At 40.2% G+C, this 18595-nt stretch overlaps 1 protein-coding gene across 1 annotated transcript in view; it reads left to right on the forward strand.

Annotated features, from left to right (window-relative positions):
* VTA1 (vesicle trafficking 1) overlaps positions 1-18595 on the forward strand; it is a 76879-nt gene that overhangs the window by 29541 nt on the left and 28743 nt on the right. The window contains exon 5 of the mRNA XM_030556453.1: positions 12104-12215. Within this exon, the coding sequence (XP_030412313.1) occupies positions 12104-12215 (112 nt within the window). The remainder of the gene's footprint in view (positions 1-12103; positions 12216-18595) is intronic.

Consider the following 18595-nt stretch of genomic DNA (forward strand, 5'->3'; position numbering starts at 1 on the left):
TTTTTTGCCATCTACAGCTTCACTCTTGTGATCGTAGGATCTAGAGGGAATCACATCCAGTATTTCCTCCATAAGTGTAATATACAGGTTGTGTGTATTGTCCTTTATGCATAGAAATTTTATATCTATACAAGTGTTTATCAGTTAGTAATGAACATAGTGTGCATTTACTTGGGGAAGAAATAATGTACCAGCAAGAGAGAGGATTGCCAGGGGAACTGGGGAGGGAAAATGGGGAAGCCTAAGTCCTCTTCCTCCTCTCCCATTTAAAGAAAAGCGCTTCTCACTACTGGTAATTGAGGTTGCACTATGTAAAATTTAAAGTACTATATACATTTTTTGGTGCAACAAATGATGGATATCTTTTAAAAAGTGATGTTTGATGTCAGCAAGTACCAAAGTTCAGTTCACAAATGTACTGCTAATGTCACGAATTGTCACTTTATAAGTATGTTGAGCACCACCAGGACTAGTTTCTGGAAAGCCAATTCTAAATTAAAAATTGCAAGTAACTAAAGTAGACTTGGTTCTAGCCACTTTTTACAGCAGATTGCTTATTCAGGCAAAGACTTCAGACCTGGCTGAATGAGATGTCAGTATGCCTGGTAAAAATGAGAACAACCACCAGGACTACTTTAAAGTAAGAATGTCTGCCAGTGGTAGAGTCACCTGCTCTTTCTTACTCTTACAGCAGGAGATTTAAAATTGGAACATACTGGAGCAGATAAAGTCTAAACAAGATGTTTCATGTTCTTCTATTCCATTTCTATAACATAAAACTGAAGGTATTTCTGCAGAATTTATTGAATTAGTCCTGATGGAAAAGTGTGACAAAAAGGTTGAAATCTTTGGACAGTGAGATATAAAGAAAGCCATTGCAGACTTGCACAGGCAGATTTCACATCTAGTCAAAGGTGGTTTAGAATAAGATGCTGAAATGTTATACCACTTGGTGTCCTAGTAGCAGAAGGATATGTGGTCTTAGTAGCATTTGTGGAAAAACTAATGCCAGAAGTTCTGAATGGGGATGGGATAGAACCTATCCAAATGGAAATTGGCAAAAATTTTCAGTCAGGAAATACCACAGCTATACCCGGACTAGAGAGTTCAGAGTAAAATGATGCTTGCTGTGATCTTTCTCAAAGATAGTTGATAATGGTCATTTGTTCTCCCATGCCCCCAGATTTTAGCCCAGCTATGCTAGTTAGGAGAAGGGATTTAGCTTCACTTAGGGCTTAAACCCATGGAAGAATGCCCATTGACAGCAGTGAAAAATGAATGGGTCCCTTAAAGAGCTTGGTAGACAAAGGTGCTTTCACACAAGAACCTGGATTCTAAGTTTACATTACCATCTGACCTGCATCTAATCATAACTAACCAACACTGTTCAAACTGCAGTTTTTAATCTTCTATAATCCGGGTGCTTGGAACATTGTTCCCCCCCAGTAGCAGATGGAAATCAATTACATTTTTTTAATGTCACATCCCAAGATGTAAGGTCTTACCTGTTTTTCAGACTCCGATTGTTTCCATCAAGTGGAAGATTCAGTTGTCCTTAGAAGTTTGTGGCCTGAAGAAGGGCTTTGTGTAGATTCAAAAGCTTGTCTCTCGCCAACAGAAATTGGTCCATTAAAAGATATTACCTCAACACCTTGTCTCTCTAATATCCTGGGATCAACACAATTACAACACTGCATATAGAAGAATAGATAGCAAAGGTCTCTGAGGCATAACAAAGGCTAAAGACACACTTTCTAAAGAATCATATGAGGTACAATCTTTGGGCTCTTGAGCTGATATAAACTGTACATCCTTAGCTGACAACCAACGTGACCGACTCCAACAAGGATTCCAGACCCTAGTTACTCACATGATCGGTCTCCTATGCAGCCAGACAATTTGGGGGCTTCTAGCCTGGGTTCTGTGTTTGCACGCCCAGCACAGGATAGAGGAGGAGGAATAGGGGTATCAGAATCTGAAGAATCCCAGCACTCAGAGGAAGCTAGAAAGCAGAAGCACCCAGATGCAAAGTAACTGCTCTGAAAGGCTGCAAAGCCTCTAGCCCCATAAATTCACATTTCCACTTGCCCTCCAGCTCATCCCCTACACCCAAGTCTCCAAGGACTCAAGTTACACAGTTTCATCTGCTCAGGGGCTGGAGCGAGAGCGTATGCATCACTTCCTGTGACTTAAGTTGTCAGGCTGGGTATAGGGGAAAGCAGCCAGGCAGACTTCTCTCCTTTCACATTCCAGATTTGGTAGGAAGAGGAAAAGGAGCCTATGCTGCCAAGACCATGGAAGTCTCATGCCAGAATATCCCTAATCATGGGCGTGCACAGCACATTTCATTAGGGTGTGCGCCCAGGGAATTTTTTTTTAAAAAAAAGACAAACATTATAAAGGTTGGAGTGTGGTAGGGGGTGTGGTGTGCAGGAAGGGGCTCAGGGCAAGGGATTGGGGCAGAGGAGGGGTGGGGGATGTATGAGGGGGCTCAGGGAAGGGGGTGAAGGGTGCAGGGCTCCGGGAAGGGGGTTGGGTGTGAGGTGCAGGCAGGGGGTTGGAGTGCATGGGGGTGTGGGGTGCAGCAGGGGGCTCAGGGCAGGGGGTTGGGGTGCAGGAGGGGTGCCAGGTGCAGGCAGGGGATTTACGGCAGGGAGTTGGAGTGCGGGGTGCAGGCAGGGGGCTAGGGTGCAGGAGGGGTGCGGATATAGCAGGGGGCTCAGAGCAGGGAGTTGAGGGTGGGGTGTAGGAGGGTGCTCAGGGCAGGGGGTTGGCGTGTGAGGTGCAGGCAGGGGCTTGGCAGGGAGTTGGAGTGCAGGGTGCAGGCAGGGGACTTAGGCAGGGGTTTGGGGTGCGGGAGGTGTGCGGCGGGGGCTCAGGGCAGGAAGTTGGGTGGGGTGCAAGAGGGGTGCCTCCTGCCTGCCCTGGCCCCACACTGCGCCGCTCACCACGTCCCTGCGCGGCCCCTGGGGGAGTGGGGCCCACAGTGCTCTGCGCGCTGCCCTTGCCATGCCTCCAGGTACCTCTCCCGAAGCTCCCATTGGCCATGGTTCAGAGCCCTTCTCCCCCTCCCCCAGGACCCCAGGGATGTGGTCCCTTGCTGACCACTTCTGAGAGTGGCGTGGGGCCTGCGGCCCCAAAGGGGGCAAATCCCGCAGGCCAGATCCGGTGCCCTGAGGGTCTGGATCTGGCCCGCGGGCATTAAGCTGTGTCTGGGCACACCCCATGCACATGCCTATGTCCCTAACTCTCCGTTTTGAGCATCTCATCTTTGCCACCTCCAGCAGAGAGGCTGCAGGGGGAGCTTACTGATAATGGTGGTTCTTCTATAGACTCCCATTACCAAGACAACAGGTCAGGCAAGGAAATGGAGTAACTGCTCCAGTGGTTCTCCTGTGGCTCAACGTTTCCACCCCCACAGAAACAGACCAGTAAAGGGGAAAAAAGCTAACAGGCAAGCATCAGAGTGACCAACAAGCAACTCCACATTCTTTCAGCAGCAGATCCATCAGGATACACAGTAGCCAGAAATCAGCCATAGCTTGCAGGATCGGTGCTACCCTGTTCCCCCAGGTAATCCTAGCCAACCATGAAGTAGAAGAGATGATCAGGGGAAAGTACCAAATATATATTCTGTCTTTTGAAACTGATAACTCCTCCCCACAAAAGACATGTATGTTCCAACAAAGAGGAATACACATCTAAGCAATGAGGAACACCACCATCTGTTTCTTCAATGCCTCTAGTTAGGTTCCTGCTGGACACTCAAAGCTCTGTTCAGTTTAAACCTAAACAGTCAGTGCATCCTTTCACACCCCCATGGGAAACTGAGATACTGTGTTCTAGATGGAGGAGCAGAAATCAGTATGAGAAGAGGATTAACTGGAAAATGGAGCACCTTAAATGGCAGCAGGAGATCCCAGAGCTGCAGCTGTAGAGAGAAGAGCATTCTGAATATTGAAAAGAGGAACAACTGCACTTCTCAGAGTTGGATGGCATAGAAGAAACAACGATGGTGAAGCCAGTATCTGGGTCCTTCTAGTATAAGACATAATTTTGCCCTTTCATGCTCACATAAAGCAAATAGTAGACAAGTAGGCTTTTTTTCCCTAAACAAAATTTTAGAGCTCAGCTGGATTATGAGAATTTTGCATTCTTTCTATCTAACAGTCTGTTTGGTTTATACAGCTGCTGCTCTCAGATCCAAAGATACAGTTCATGTGGAGAACTCCAAAAGAAGCCCATACTGGTTCAGTGGCAAAGTAAAGGCAGCAGTTAGAAATCAAAAGGCAGTATATAACAAATCGAAAAAGGGGGAAATAGATAGCAATCAATATAAACGAGAAGTTATGTAGTGCAGAAAACTGATGAAGGAAGCTAAAGTCAGGAGCGAAAAGGGTCTGAAAGCTTTAAGGACAATAAGAAGTTCCATATTTAAAGAACAAAAGAAATCCTAGCAATGACATAGGCCCTTTATTAGATGGAGATAGATAAAATTGTTAATGATATAGAAAAAGTAGAAATGTTCAGTAAATACTGTTCTGTGTTTGGAAAGAAATGGGGTGATGAACTCATATCATATAAGGATAATGAAATGCTTTCCTGTCCATTTGTAACTGAGGATATTAGATATCTACTAGGGATAAGTATTTTTAAGTTAACAGTCTTGGATTACTTGCATGCAACAGTCCTAAAAGGATTGGCTGAGAGATCTGTGGCCCACTGATGTTAATGTTTAATAAATTTTGGACAACTAGGGAAATTCCAGAAGGTAGGGAGAGTGATAATGTTTCCAGTATTCAAAAAGTGCAAACAGGATGACCTGGATAGCTATAGACTGGTTAACCTGAAATCAATCCTGGGCAAAATAACAGAATAGCTGAGACAGATTTGATTGACAAAGAATTAAAAACAGGAATATTTTTAATGCTGGTTAACGTAATTTTATGAGAAATAGGTCATTTCAAACACACTTGTTATTTTCTAATGAAATTATAATTTTGATTGATAGTGACTTCCATAGATGTAATATATTTAGACTTTTGTATGGTGTTTGACTCAGTACCACACAGTATTCTGCTTTTTAAAAACAAGCATTATACAATATCACTAGAGCAGTGGTTCTCAACCTTTCCAAATTACGATACCCAAAGTAAAAGAAGCAGTAAGAGGCAAAAAGGCATCCTTTAAAAAGTGGAAGTTAAATCCTAGTGAGGAAAATAGAAAGGAGCATAAACACCGGCAAATGACGTGTACAAATACAATTAGGAAGGCCAAAAAAGAATTTGAGGAACAGTTAGCCAAAGACTCAAAAAGTAATAGCAATTTTTTTTTTTAACTACATCAGCAGCAGGAAGCCTGCTAAACAACCAATGGGTCCACTGGACGATTGAGTGCTGAAGGAGCACTCAAGGACGATAATGCCAGAGAAACTAAATGAATGATTTGCATCGCTCTTCACGGCTGAGGATGTTTGCCAGAAGTTAGGAATGAGCGACAGGGGTGGATCACTTGATGATTACCTGTTCCGTCCATTCTCTCTGGGGCACCTGACATTGGCCACTGCCAGAAGACAGATGGAAGGCTAAATGGACCTTTGGTCTTACCCAATGGAGCCATTCTTATGTTCTTTCAGAAGTCTGATTTGTTTTGCCTACCCCAAGTTTTACCTCACTTAAAAACGACTTGCTTATAAAACCCACAAAAGTGTCATAGCACACTATTATTGAAAAATTGCTTACTTTCTCATTTTTACCACATAATTATAAAATCAATTGGATTATAAATATTGTACTTACATTTCAGTGTATAGTATGTAGAGTAGTATACACTTTTCATAGTCTGTATGAAATTTTAGTTTGTACTGCCTTTACTAGTGCTTTTTACGTAGCTGTTGTAAAACTAGGCAAATATCTAGATGACTTGATGTATCCTGTGATGGGGGCCCTGCAGGTCGAGTTGGGGCGCCTCCGTGAGCCCAGTGCAGGGTTGGTACATCCAGTCCTACAGTCATTGGGATTCCCCACTTGACTGAAATAACTATCCAGAGCAACAGTCACACAGTGTCTAACTCTGTGCCACAAACATTGACAATTCCTTTTTAGATTAACTTAAAATTGTCTTGTAAATCAACATCAGGAAAGAAACTCCCCTTAAAAGTGGTCTTGAGAGTCTGATTTTTTCAGAACACTCACCTGAACCAAATGTTCTCGGTAGAAATGATAAATGCATTTCTTTTGTCAGTGCTTACAATGGTCTATGCAAAAATTCCTGTAAGTGTCCTTTCTACAAAGGAGGCATTTTCTTTTGCTCATTTTGTGAGGACAGTGGAAACAATGTCAAAAACATAGATTTTTCAGTAAAAAGCATTGTCAGTAAATTTGATTAAATCTAACACTTTGAGAGAAATTGTATCTTTTTTTTAGAAAGTTTCTTGTTGCTTCAGAACATCTTTTGCAAACTGGACAGTGGCCTGTGTCAAACATGCACAATGTTCCATTTGCAGGGTTGGGGTTGGTTTCTTTTTTTTTTTTTTTTTTTTTGCCCCAGAAGGATGTTTCCTATAGCTTCAAGTTGCTTAAATGGAAGAATTAACCCTGAATCTTCTAACAGGAGCTGTTAGATTGCAACACTAGCTCAAACAATGAATCTTCAGAGTTCCATTTGATTACATTAGTCTTTTAAAATATTTTGTTTAATTAAACGTTTAAGAATAACCTCATCTGTGGGAAGAACTTTCAGTATTAAACATTGGATATAACTTCATATCAGTTTATAATCCTGCTTTAAAAGTATTAATGGCAGATTTTATCTATAGATATAAAGTAATACTGAGCTCATTTTCAATAAATGTTTGCGCTTTCTTCATTACAGAGCGTTCCTGAAGATATACTATTAAAGGTTGAGAAGGTAGAAACAAGTTGCAATACAGTTTAGCTATTTAATAAATATCTTTACTGTCTTTCACTTTTGCATAACTAGACACTTCTAGGCCTTTAGAAGTCATTTTAAAAGACTTGTGCCCTTGAATGTATGCTTTGCTGCTATTGACTGATGTTTGCATAGCTCCTAGTTAGGAGCAGAATGGGTGAAAAATACAGGTTCTGGGTGAACTATTTTATAGCAGACCTAAGAAAGTAAACTTTTGAAAGAAATTGCAAGTAGTGTTTGAGTTCCTAGTTACTGCATTAACATGCCTTTTGTATTATAGTTCATATGTTTCTTATTTCTGTTTTTTTATATATTTTTACTCTAACCCATTAATGACATGTTATGGATAAAACATAATTGAAATGGTGATTTAACATGTGAAAATTATGTTCTTCATCCTTAGGCATATCACATTTGCTCGTAATCCTGCTTAAGTAACAGTTGTAAAATACTTTTGACAAAAAATAACCGTGGTATTGGAATCAAGGCAAGGGAAAGCAGAGGCTATTAAATTTGCTCCGCATTCTTCTCTAAAGATAACATTCTCCAGACCTATACTTTTGAGTTACATGGCTTCCTATTTATTTACTGGGAGAATGTTGATAAAACATGTCCACTGCTAAAGCTCCTGGGCAAGTGCACAAAATTTAATAAATGGTTTTTATCCAAAAAGTCAAATAAGGTAACCTACCCATCAACCCACTAACAGCAACCTCCAGGCAAAAGCCTGTTAAAAGATGAGTCTTGGATTGTCTTAAAAGTCATCACATTCTGTTACTGTCAGAAAAGTGGAGGAAGTGAGTCAAGGGCCTTTTCCTAACTGAAAATACCATGTCACTAGGTCCCTGATGACTAAATCTGGGAACTGTTAGCTGATACGCGTGAGTTGACTTCAGCTGTTATGTTGGTACGTGGGGAGAGTGGCAATCTCTTAAGTAATCAGGAAAACCCAGCAAAGCTCTGTAGACCAAAGTCAGCACCTTACTTTCTGGTTCAAATTCAATAGGAAACCAGTATAGCTGATGTTAACAGGCTGTCTGCAGCTAATATTGCTTAGCAGCTGGACAGACTTGTGCCTCATTAGCTGAAGCTTCTAAGTGGTCTTCAAGGGGAGTCCCATGATAAAGTTCATTGCAGTAATCCATTCTAGAAGAATCAAAGTCATGGCTTGGATAACTGTGGCAAAATCTAGATGTGACATAGTCACTATCTAGCCAGGGGCATTCAAAAAATTCACTTGGTATGCCACTTAAAATTCCAGAGCTGGTTGGATCCAAATGCATCTCAAATGCAGCCTCTTGAATATAATGTGAAAAAACTCTCAGTAATAGAGGAAAACATCTTCTCTGCTACTCTGTCAAGATCTTCCTTTTGAGGCTTCTAAGAAATAGATTTACTTAAATGGGTACAACTTGTGTGTGTAGATAAGGCCTAAGATGCCATAAATATGCAGTTGGGACACAGTTGTTTTCTTCTTTTTAACTGAATTGTAATGATGAGGTCACTAGCATCAACGTCCTGGACGCCATGATTCGCTTCAACAATGGAACCCTACAGACAACTATATACAAGAAACCCCGGGATCACTGCACCTACCTTCATAGATCCCGTAACCATTCCCAAACATATCAAAAAATCTATTATCTTACAGTCAGGCAGTCATGTGCCACAGAATATGCTTTGAGAAGAAAATCCAGCGATATACACCTTAACACACTCAAAACCACCTTTACCAAAGAAGGACACTTCACCAGAGAAGTAGATTGCATCATGGAACTGCCCACCCAAATACCCCGAGAGAACTTGCTTCAATACAGAAATAGAACCCCTTCAGACCACACACTCCTAGTTGTCACCTACCCCTCAACACTGAAACCATATGGAGTATCATCTAACTACTAAACCCATACTCGATGGGGACTCCATCCTGAAAGAAACATTTCCTAAATCCCTACTTCTGGGCTTCAAACAATTCCCCAGCTTTGAAAGCAAGCTCCGCACAGAGCAGATAAATGAACTCAAAGGAGCACCAGACCCTGCCAGAACAACGGATGCAAAACCTGCAGACATATCTCCAGTGCTACAGTGATCGACGCTCCCCACAACACACCTTTCAAAATCCATGAGTCCCACACATGCCTGTCAAAACGTGCGGTGTATCTCATCCAGTGCACTAAATGTCCCAATAACAACTATGTGGGTGAAACAAGACCATCATGATGCTCTCAAATGAACTCACACAAGAAAATGATAAATGAAAAACACACCATATCACCTGTGGATGAACGTTTTTCATAAAAAGCAGTCACTCCTATATTTGACCTTTCATATGCAAAGGAAACCTGCACAACACTTTCAGAAGAGGAGCATGGGAGCTTAAGTTCATAACTTTGCTAGACATTAATAATTATGGTCTTAATAAAGACACTGAACTTATGGCTTATTACAACAATCTGCAATCCACTGACCCCCCCCTTTTTGTCCTATGACTATCCCTTAAAATATGTGCTAACTACTTATGCTAAACTATCTTTTCAATCTTGTATTTAGCTGTGGCAGTCTTAGTATGGACAAGTGTACATTACAAATTTACATCGGGGCAGCTGCCCCTGTAGCATCTGGTGAAGATGATCTAAGCTGAAAATAACTCCACCTTCATGAGAGGTGGTAGCTATGTCAGTGGGAGAAGCTCTCCCACTGACATGGCACTGTCTGCTCAAGGGGTTGAGGTCGATATAACTACATTGCTCAAGGTTGTGGATTTTTCACACTGCTAAGTGACACAGTTATACTGAAGTAAGGAGACCAAGCCTACCTTTCCCAGACTTGAAGAAGAGCTCTGTGTAAACTCAAAAGCTTGTGTCTCTCACCAACAGAAGTCGGTCCAGTAAAAGATATTACCTCACCCACTTTGTCTCTCTAATATCCTGGGACTGATATGGATACAACAACACTGCATACATTCTTAAATAAGTCCATCTTCAGAATAGGGCATTTCCTGCAGGTCGGACTAGCTGCAAAAATTAGGGCCACTGCCTTCACCTGACCTATCCAAGCATGCAACTAGACAAAGACCAGCTAAAATATGAAAAGCATTATCTAATTTTATGTCACTGACGTCTGACTGATTCACAACTGATAGTGCTTTGAATATAAAAATATAGCTTTGGATCTCTATTTATCAGATCCCCAGAATCATGAATGAAAACTTCAGGAAGGACCATAAGGCATAGATTAAAAGATGTGTACAGTCTGCTCTTTGCCAGATTACCTGTCTTCCCCTGGCATTTATAGCCCCACGATTGTCTCCAAATATACTAACCAGCAACACCTTGCCAATATGACATGGTCTTGAGTGGAAAGCATACTCCAAAGCTGGGACGAATCATAGAGCAAAATGAAAAGGATGTTGCCAAACATAATTTTGATCTATTGGATTGGCAGAGTTACTCCAATAATCTCATCTCTCCTACTGTACGTGCGCGTGCACGCACACACACATAAACACACACAGACACAGAGAGAGAGAGATCCAGTCCAATCCACTGAAATAGGTAATCTCAGATCTGACCGAACCTGTGCTTGGGCCATTCGTAACAAAATTCCACCCATCTTAAGTGAATGTCTGAAACTGATCATCTTTCCTAACCCACCAAGACTTCCCTGGTAAATTGGAAATCTTTTTTTGTAATTAAAAAAAAAAATCTATTGCATCCATCCAAGGGGAAATAAAATAGCCTAGATATTTTTCATTTTATCATATTATACTCCGTTCTAAATTTGCCTGAAATATAAATAGACCTCTTACTCCAGTTCTAACCTCCACTTAATTCTGTGAAATTGCACTTTTGTACCAGGTTTGAAATTGTCACTTAAATTTGAAGGTCTTTTGGCTCCTCTAGTTTATTTTGGCCATATGTACGATTCGATTACTGATCTGTAAAAGTGACAAGTGAGAGTGTTCACTGTCGTCTTTCTGTCATTCTGATCCCATTTTTGCAATGGTTGAAGTCAGTTAAACCCTTAAATTACCTTAATCACTCCACCGTTCATTTTGGGGAAAAACAGGAATCTGTAAAGGCCCTTGATGAGAGGTCTTTCTGGCGGTTCCTGTTTCCCAGAAACAGAAGGTGACCAAAAATAAGGTAAGGATTTAAAAATATTGACATTCTAAATTTTCCTTACCTTATTTCCTCAATTCCAAACTCTTTTTATGAAGATGGAATTGGAAAGCCTGCCAGCAGCTGAGTATGAACTTTCACTTGTCACTTTCACTGCTCAGCAGTCATCCAGCTTCAGAAAAATGCCAGTTTGCCAAAACTAGCTACAGACTCTCTTCAAAAGAGTTATTTTAAACTCTTTTTGAAGATATAAATATTTGTTAAACACCTGGTACTCTTATTTCTCTGTTGATTGAAGGTATTTTGCCATTGACCTTGTAACACACAATTCACTAAAAGTTGATTTTGTCATTGTTCTTATGTACAGAGATTATAAAAGATAATCAACTATATATAACAAAGCTGCTGTTCCATCTATTCATTTTAGCTCCATTATAAGACGCTAAGGTAAACTTTACAGTGTCTTTCTAATGTCACCAGAACGTCTAAATGAAACTATAACCTCTTTTATACAAACATGATTTTAAAGCTCTGTTTGGAATTTTAAATTTACATCTTATAAAAATTCCAATATTATTGGTTAGAGATGAGTTATTTGAATTTAGTAGCGATATGAAATCTTAATCAAATGGTCTTCTGAAATGATCAAGTGTAAAATTTACTTCACTATGTGGACTGTTACAAAACACTTATCAATTTTTAGTACTCAGAGAGCTGTCCATTATACTAGATGACTAGGGTGTCTGTTTTACACCTTATCTTGAAGTGTGGCATTAATTGAAGACCTCCCACATTTTCACCTCTTGCTGAGGTCCCATGTAAGAGCTTGTCTATATTTGTTCCCTGGTTTACTTACTAGAATAGTTGTTTATAGTAGTATCAGGTAATTGCAGAGAAGGTTATTGTAACTTTTTTTTTCATTCTGAGGGAGGAGTGGAAAATCTAAATCCTGCTTAAAATAGAAGGTTAAAGACCAGTGTATTTTCTTAATCTGTGAAATCACACAAATTAATTTAGAGTACATTTTGACATATTTTTTTAACTTCCCCCAGAATGTTCAACACAGAAAATATGCCAGATGGAAGGCAGCATATATTCATAATTGTCTAAAGAATGGAGAGACTCCTCAACCTGGACCAATTGGAATGGAAGAGGAAGATGATGGTATGTACGTTGCTATTTCAGATAAAGTAATATTAACAGGTTGGATGGGCTAGTGAATTAAAGTGAATATTGTTATATATATTTCTCCAAAGGGAGCTTAATATCATCACTTTCCTGCTTAGGTGAATATTTCACAGTAATTTTCTGTTTTTCTTTTCTGTGCCAGACATCTTTATGATTTTCATTGGACTTTTCTCTTGACTGGTAGCACTAAAAAAAATCTTGCTTGTATATGGAATGTTGTGATTTTGGATAAGTGACAACTATAAAATAAATAAGGATAATGAAACTCATTTCATAAATGTCTCAAGATGGAATTTAATAGTTTTCGGAAGCAAAAGACCTGGTAAATTAATCCTCTATACCACATACCCTCTTTGACTCTAAGGCAGATCTGCAGCTGGAAGGTAGTCAAGTAGCAATGTAAAGTTCTGAATCTGTTGGTACAGGATGTATACTAAGGTTTTGGGCTCTATACCTGGCTCTGCATAGACGATATAGTTCTTTTCTGAAAAGTGATTCTAAAAATATTATCTCTAGACTTATGTGCTTCAATTTAATTTAAAATGTGTTAAGCATTAGGAAATAGACATATACTATTGTGGATCTGCTTCTCAACCTTTCTGAACCATAATCTCATGCTTTGGCGATCCCCTTTCCATCTAATCGAAGAAAAGGAAGGATGGGCACGACTTCCTGTTTGAGAAGAGGTCAGACTGTTGGTCCTTCAAATACAATATGCTGCTTGAGGTAGTGGCAACTAGCTGATGCCATGAAGAAAAACAGAAAATAGGAACATAAGAACTGCCATACCAGATGAGATCAGCGGTTTGTTTAGTTAAGTTTCCTATTGTGAACAGTACTACATGCTTCAGAGAAAGGCACAAGAAATGCTGTAGTAGTGATCATAAAATAATCTGCTCTCAGGGAACATGTCTTCCAAGTTCTCTTGAATAACAGATTGACTTATCCCTGAAATCTGAGAGTTTATATCTCTTCCAAAAATATGTGTGCCAGAGTTGTACAAGGAAAATGGGATGAGTGATACATGTAGCAATCAGCCGATATCCTATTGCATTTTTTAGACTGATACCTCTGGTTATCCATTTTTTTTAAATAATCTGTTGTAGTTTACACCTTACTTGGTACTGTTTATGGTGTTTGCAGGCTTTCTATTTAAAAAAAGAACAGGAGTACTTGTGGCACCTTAGAGACTAACAAATTTATTTGAGCATAAGCTTTCGTGGGCTAATTAAGAGACTAATTAAATAAAATGAGGTATTATCAGCAGGAGAAAAAAACTTGTAGTGATAATCAAGATGGCCCATTTTAGACAGTTGATAAGAAGGTGTGAGGATACTTAACATAGGAAAATAGACTCAATATGTATAATGACCCAGCCACTCCCAGTCTCTATTCAAACCCAAGTTAATGGTATCTAGTTTGCATATTAATTCAAGCTCAGCAGTTTCTCGTTAGTCTTTCTGTTTTTGAAGTTTTTCTGTTGCAAAATTGCCACCTTTTAAGTTTGTTACTGAGTGACCAGAGAGGTTAAAGTGTTCTCCTACTGGTTTTTGCCTGGAATCATATCACATTCAGGAATCACAACATTCAAAAACCAGTAGGAGAACACTTCAACCTCTTACAGTTGGTATGGCTACTTCAACCTTTTCATGTTCTCTGTATGTATATATATTTCTTACTATATGTTCCATTCTATGCATCTGATGAAGTGGGCTGTAGGTCACGAAAGCTTATGCTCTAATAAATTTGTTAGTCTCTAAGGCCTGGTCTACACTACGCGTTTAAACCGAATTTAGCAGCGTTAAACCAAATGAACCCTGCACCCGTCCACCCAATGAAGCCCTTTATATCGATATAAAGGGCTCTTAAAACCAATTTCTGTACTCCTCCTGTACGAGGGGAGTAGCGCTAAAATCAGTATTGCCATGTCGGATTAGGGTTAGTGTGGCCGCAATTCGACAGTATTGGCTTCTGGGTGGTATCCCACAGTGCACCATTGTGACTGCTCTGGAAAGCAATCTGAACTTGGATACACTGGCCAGGTAGACAGGAAAAGCCCCGCGAACTTTTGAATCTCATTTCCTGTTTGCCCAGCGTGGAGCGCTGATCAGCATGAGTGGCCATGAAGTCCCAAATCCGAAAAGAGCTCCAGCATGGACCATGCAGGAGATACTGGATCTGATTGCTGTATGGGGAGACAAATCTGTTCTATCAGAGCTCCATTCCAGAAGACGAAATGCCAAAGCATTTGAAAAAATCTCCAGGCTATGATAGACAGAGGCCACAGCAGGGACTTAACACAGTGTTGCGTGACAAGCGTAATGGAAAGCCAGAGAATCAAGTGGACGCTCATGGAGGGAGGGAGGGGGGATTGAGGACTTGAGCTATCCCACAGTTCCTACAGTCTCTGAAAAGCATTTGCATTCTTGGCTGAGCTCCCAGTGCCTGAAGGGTCGAAAACATTGTCGCCAGTGGTTCAGGGAATATGTCGTCAATTTACCCTCTTCCCCTCCCCCCAAAGAAGAGGGAAAAAAATTGTTTCTCGCCTCTTTTCAATGTCACCGTATGTCTACTGGAAGCTGCTGGTAGACGAGATGCTTCAGCGCTAAATAGCAGCATCCTCTCCCCTCCCCTCCCCGGTGGCAGATGATATGGTACAATATGACTGATAGCCATCCACGTCATCATCCTGTAAGTGCTCCTGGCTGGCCTCGGTGAGGTCAGCTGGCGACGCTTGGGCAAAAATGGGAATGACTCCTGGTCATTCCCTTCTTTAAGCTTTGTATCCTGGAGATTCAGTCCTGGCAGATGGTGCAATAGGGCTGGTAACTGCCCTCATCATAGCAGCTGGAGGCTGAGCTCCTCTCCCCCACCCCCTTTCATGTCTAATGGAGATTCTGGTCTATCATAGCAGCGGGAGGCTGTGCTCCTCTCCCCCGACACCCTTTAGTGAGTAATGGAGATGTCCTTCCCTGGAATATCGTAGCAGTTGGAGGCTGCCTCCCCCTCATTTTATCTCACTAAAAAGTCAGTGTTTCTTATTCCTGCATTCTTTATTACTTCATCACACAAATGGGGGGATAACTGCCACGGTATCCCAGGAGGAGTGTGGGAGGAGGGAAGCAACGGGTGGGGTTGTTGCAGGGGCACCCCCTAGAATGGCATGCAGCTCATCATTTCTGCAGGATATCTGGGGTTCTGACCCGGAGCGGCTGTGCTTTCTGGTTCTCTAGTAGAGTTGCCCCATATTCTAGGCAGGACTGACTTTATTTTTAGACAAAACATAAAGAAGGTAATGACCTGGGAAGTCATTCCCATTTTTGTCCATGCGCCCCCAGCCGACCTCAGCAAGGCCAGCCAGGAACACCCATGACAGCAGCAGACAGTACAATATGACTGGTAACTGACATCGCCAATTTCCAAAGCAAAAGCGGTGCAATAGGGCTGGTAACTGTCTCAGCTACCTTGCAAAGGCAAATGACTGCTGCTGTGTAGCACTGCAGTACCATGTCTGTCAGCAGCATCCAGTACACATACGGTGAAAAAAGGCTAAACGGGCTCCATAGTTACCATGCTATGGTATCTGCCAGGGCAATCCAGAGGAAAAGGGCGCGAAATGATTGTCTGCCATTGCTGTCACGGAGGAAGGATTGAATGACGACATTTACCCAGAATCACCCGTGACACTGTTTTTGCTCCATCATGCATTGTGATCTCAACCGAGAATTCCAATGGACGGGGGAGGCTGTGGGAACTATGGGATAGCTATGCACCCACAGTGCAACGCTGTGAAAATCGACGCTAGCCTCGGTACATGGACGCACACCAACAAATAAATTAATGTGCTTAGTGTGGCCGCGTGCACTCGACTTTATACAAACCGTTTTTAAAAAACGGTTTATGTAAAATTGGAATAATCCCATAGTGTAGACATACCCTAAGGTGCCACAAGTACTCCTGTTCTTTTTGCAGATACAGACTAACATGGCTGTAACTCTGAAACCTATTTAAAAAAAAAACAGTATTACTGCTAATACCTATATTTTACTGTCCTCCTTTTTTCTGATAGACGTACAAGATTTCTCTGTTTGTATTAGTTATTTTTAAACTGCTCTCTAAAACGATTGTGACTTAGTTTTACTTTACTATGCAATCTACTTATTAGCCTTTATACTTTTAAAAATAGACATGAATAGGGCCATCTAAAGGACTGTAGCTGCAAATTATAAATTTTATAGCATAGAAATATATTCGTGAGAACACATGTAAGTGAAATTCATAAACATTTATGTGAATTGATATTTAATCATATTTCAGTGTGTTTACCAGATTATTAGTTTGTCCTAATTATTATAAATGTTTCGTCGTAGTATATTTTTTCCTACCAAAGGAACCCAAAGCACTTTACAAACACTGGAATCACTACACCACCACTGAAATGCAGTTGCCTCTGAGCTGGAGCACGGCATCCAGTTGCTACAATGCACAAGTTTAGAAACTGTATTCTTATGTAGTTCTGTAGAATTTAAGCCTTGTCTAAAACTGAGGTTTTTAGCCACTGGTGCAGCTATGCTCATGTAGTTGTGCCAATGCAAACTCCTAGCGCAGATGTGATGCCCCTGAGTAAACTATGACTTTGAATCAGTGCAACTTACTCCAGTTTGACGTGCACTTCTTAGTTAGCTGAAAAATGTTGTTAAAAGAACTATTGTGAAATGAGTTCATTTTTATTATCAATATATTATAAATGTGCAAATATAGAAGTCTGTAAATTAAAGAATTTATTTTTATTGTTCAAATCATAACTAGTGATTGCCCACAGAACTTGTTTGATTCATGTAAAATAGTATGAATGATAAGCAAAGTGTAGTACTACTACTAATATTAAAACTTACATATCACTTCTAATCTTCAAAACCTTATACAAATATTAATTTATCCTTAGAATGAGAAGTATATTATGCCTCTTCATTTTACAGACTGGGAAACAAGCGAAGATAAGTGACTTGCCCAAGGCCACAGAACCTGTCAGAGGGGAGATTAGAATTCAGTAGTTTTGCACTCTTACTACTGTGCTAAAACCACTACTTTTCAGTCCATATCATAACCAGAGGCTGTAGGAAAAAATGAAGACTGCAACTCCCATTGCCAGGGTTATAGGTAAAAGTAAACTAATGGGGACAGTATTTTTGGTGATGATATACAAATGAAAGCATTGCTGTTCAAAGTGAGCCTGTAGTATGTATTTTTCATAATCAACAGGCTATATTTTTTTGTTTGACAAGTTTTATTTTGTTCGGTAAGGCATTACCCTCTTAGGCATTAATGCCATATTGTATTTTTATTTATGGGCAATAAAATGACAAAATACTTTTTTTCAGGGGATTATTAACATTGTACCAGATGTGGCATGTATGCCATAACATTTTGAGCATTGTAGAGCTGAAAGATCATATGCAAACAGATTTTTCTGTAGAATATTCTGGAAAAAGAACTTGTCATAATTCTTGCTTTGTTCATCCCAGAAAGAAAAGCAGCATTGTTTAAACATACTGCTGGACTTTCCCCATTCCTTTCGGCTTGCTCACTTTCTTCCTCCTCTTGCGAATGAAAAAGTACATGTTTAAATAGAATGAAACTAGCCATCTCCAGCTTGACAAATTACCATATTTTCCATAAGCATTGTGCTCCTTGTGATTCTTGAAAACCATACTGTAAGTCTTGGAGATGTTTATACAGTAACATAGGTGTCCTCTATGTAATTCTGCTCTTGGATTTAGTGGAGGCTTTTATCAGTATGCTACAAGACCATGGAAACTTAAAATGACACACTTGATTTATTAATGTGGTTAGAATACGAGTCATAGAGTACACATGAAGGTCACTCAGGAGTACCCTTGGGTCAGCTACTAGACTTTTATACTAGTCAAGAAAAACATAGTTATAAGCTGCATATTTATAAATAAAAAAATCCTAAATGGACAAAGTATAAAGACACTAAAATACATCAACTATTGGCATTGATATTAGTGTTCCAAGGAATCTTTACAGTCCTCCGAAGAATAAGGAGCAATTTGTAGAAGCAATAAGCTTTAACTCTCCAGAAGGGGAGGTATTGAATCACCCTTCTTACCTGACTTGAGGAAAATATGGGTTTTAAATGTTTTTTTAGAATCATAGTTTGCAGTAAATTGGAGTGAAATGGTACACCAGGGTAAGAAAATAAATGATTTGGAAACTGAAATTACTACATGATCAGTTGGAAAGAGGAGACAGTCTTTAGAGTTCTAGTCTGGAGTTCCTGACACCTCAGAAATATGCTTTCTATGCCAATATTCAGTATGATATTCTAAGCG

The sequence above is a fragment of the Gopherus evgoodei genome, chromosome 3 (assembly GCF_007399415.2).
Source record: "Gopherus evgoodei ecotype Sinaloan lineage chromosome 3, rGopEvg1_v1.p, whole genome shotgun sequence".
Classification (NCBI taxonomy): Eukaryota; Metazoa; Chordata; order Testudines; family Testudinidae; genus Gopherus; species Gopherus evgoodei.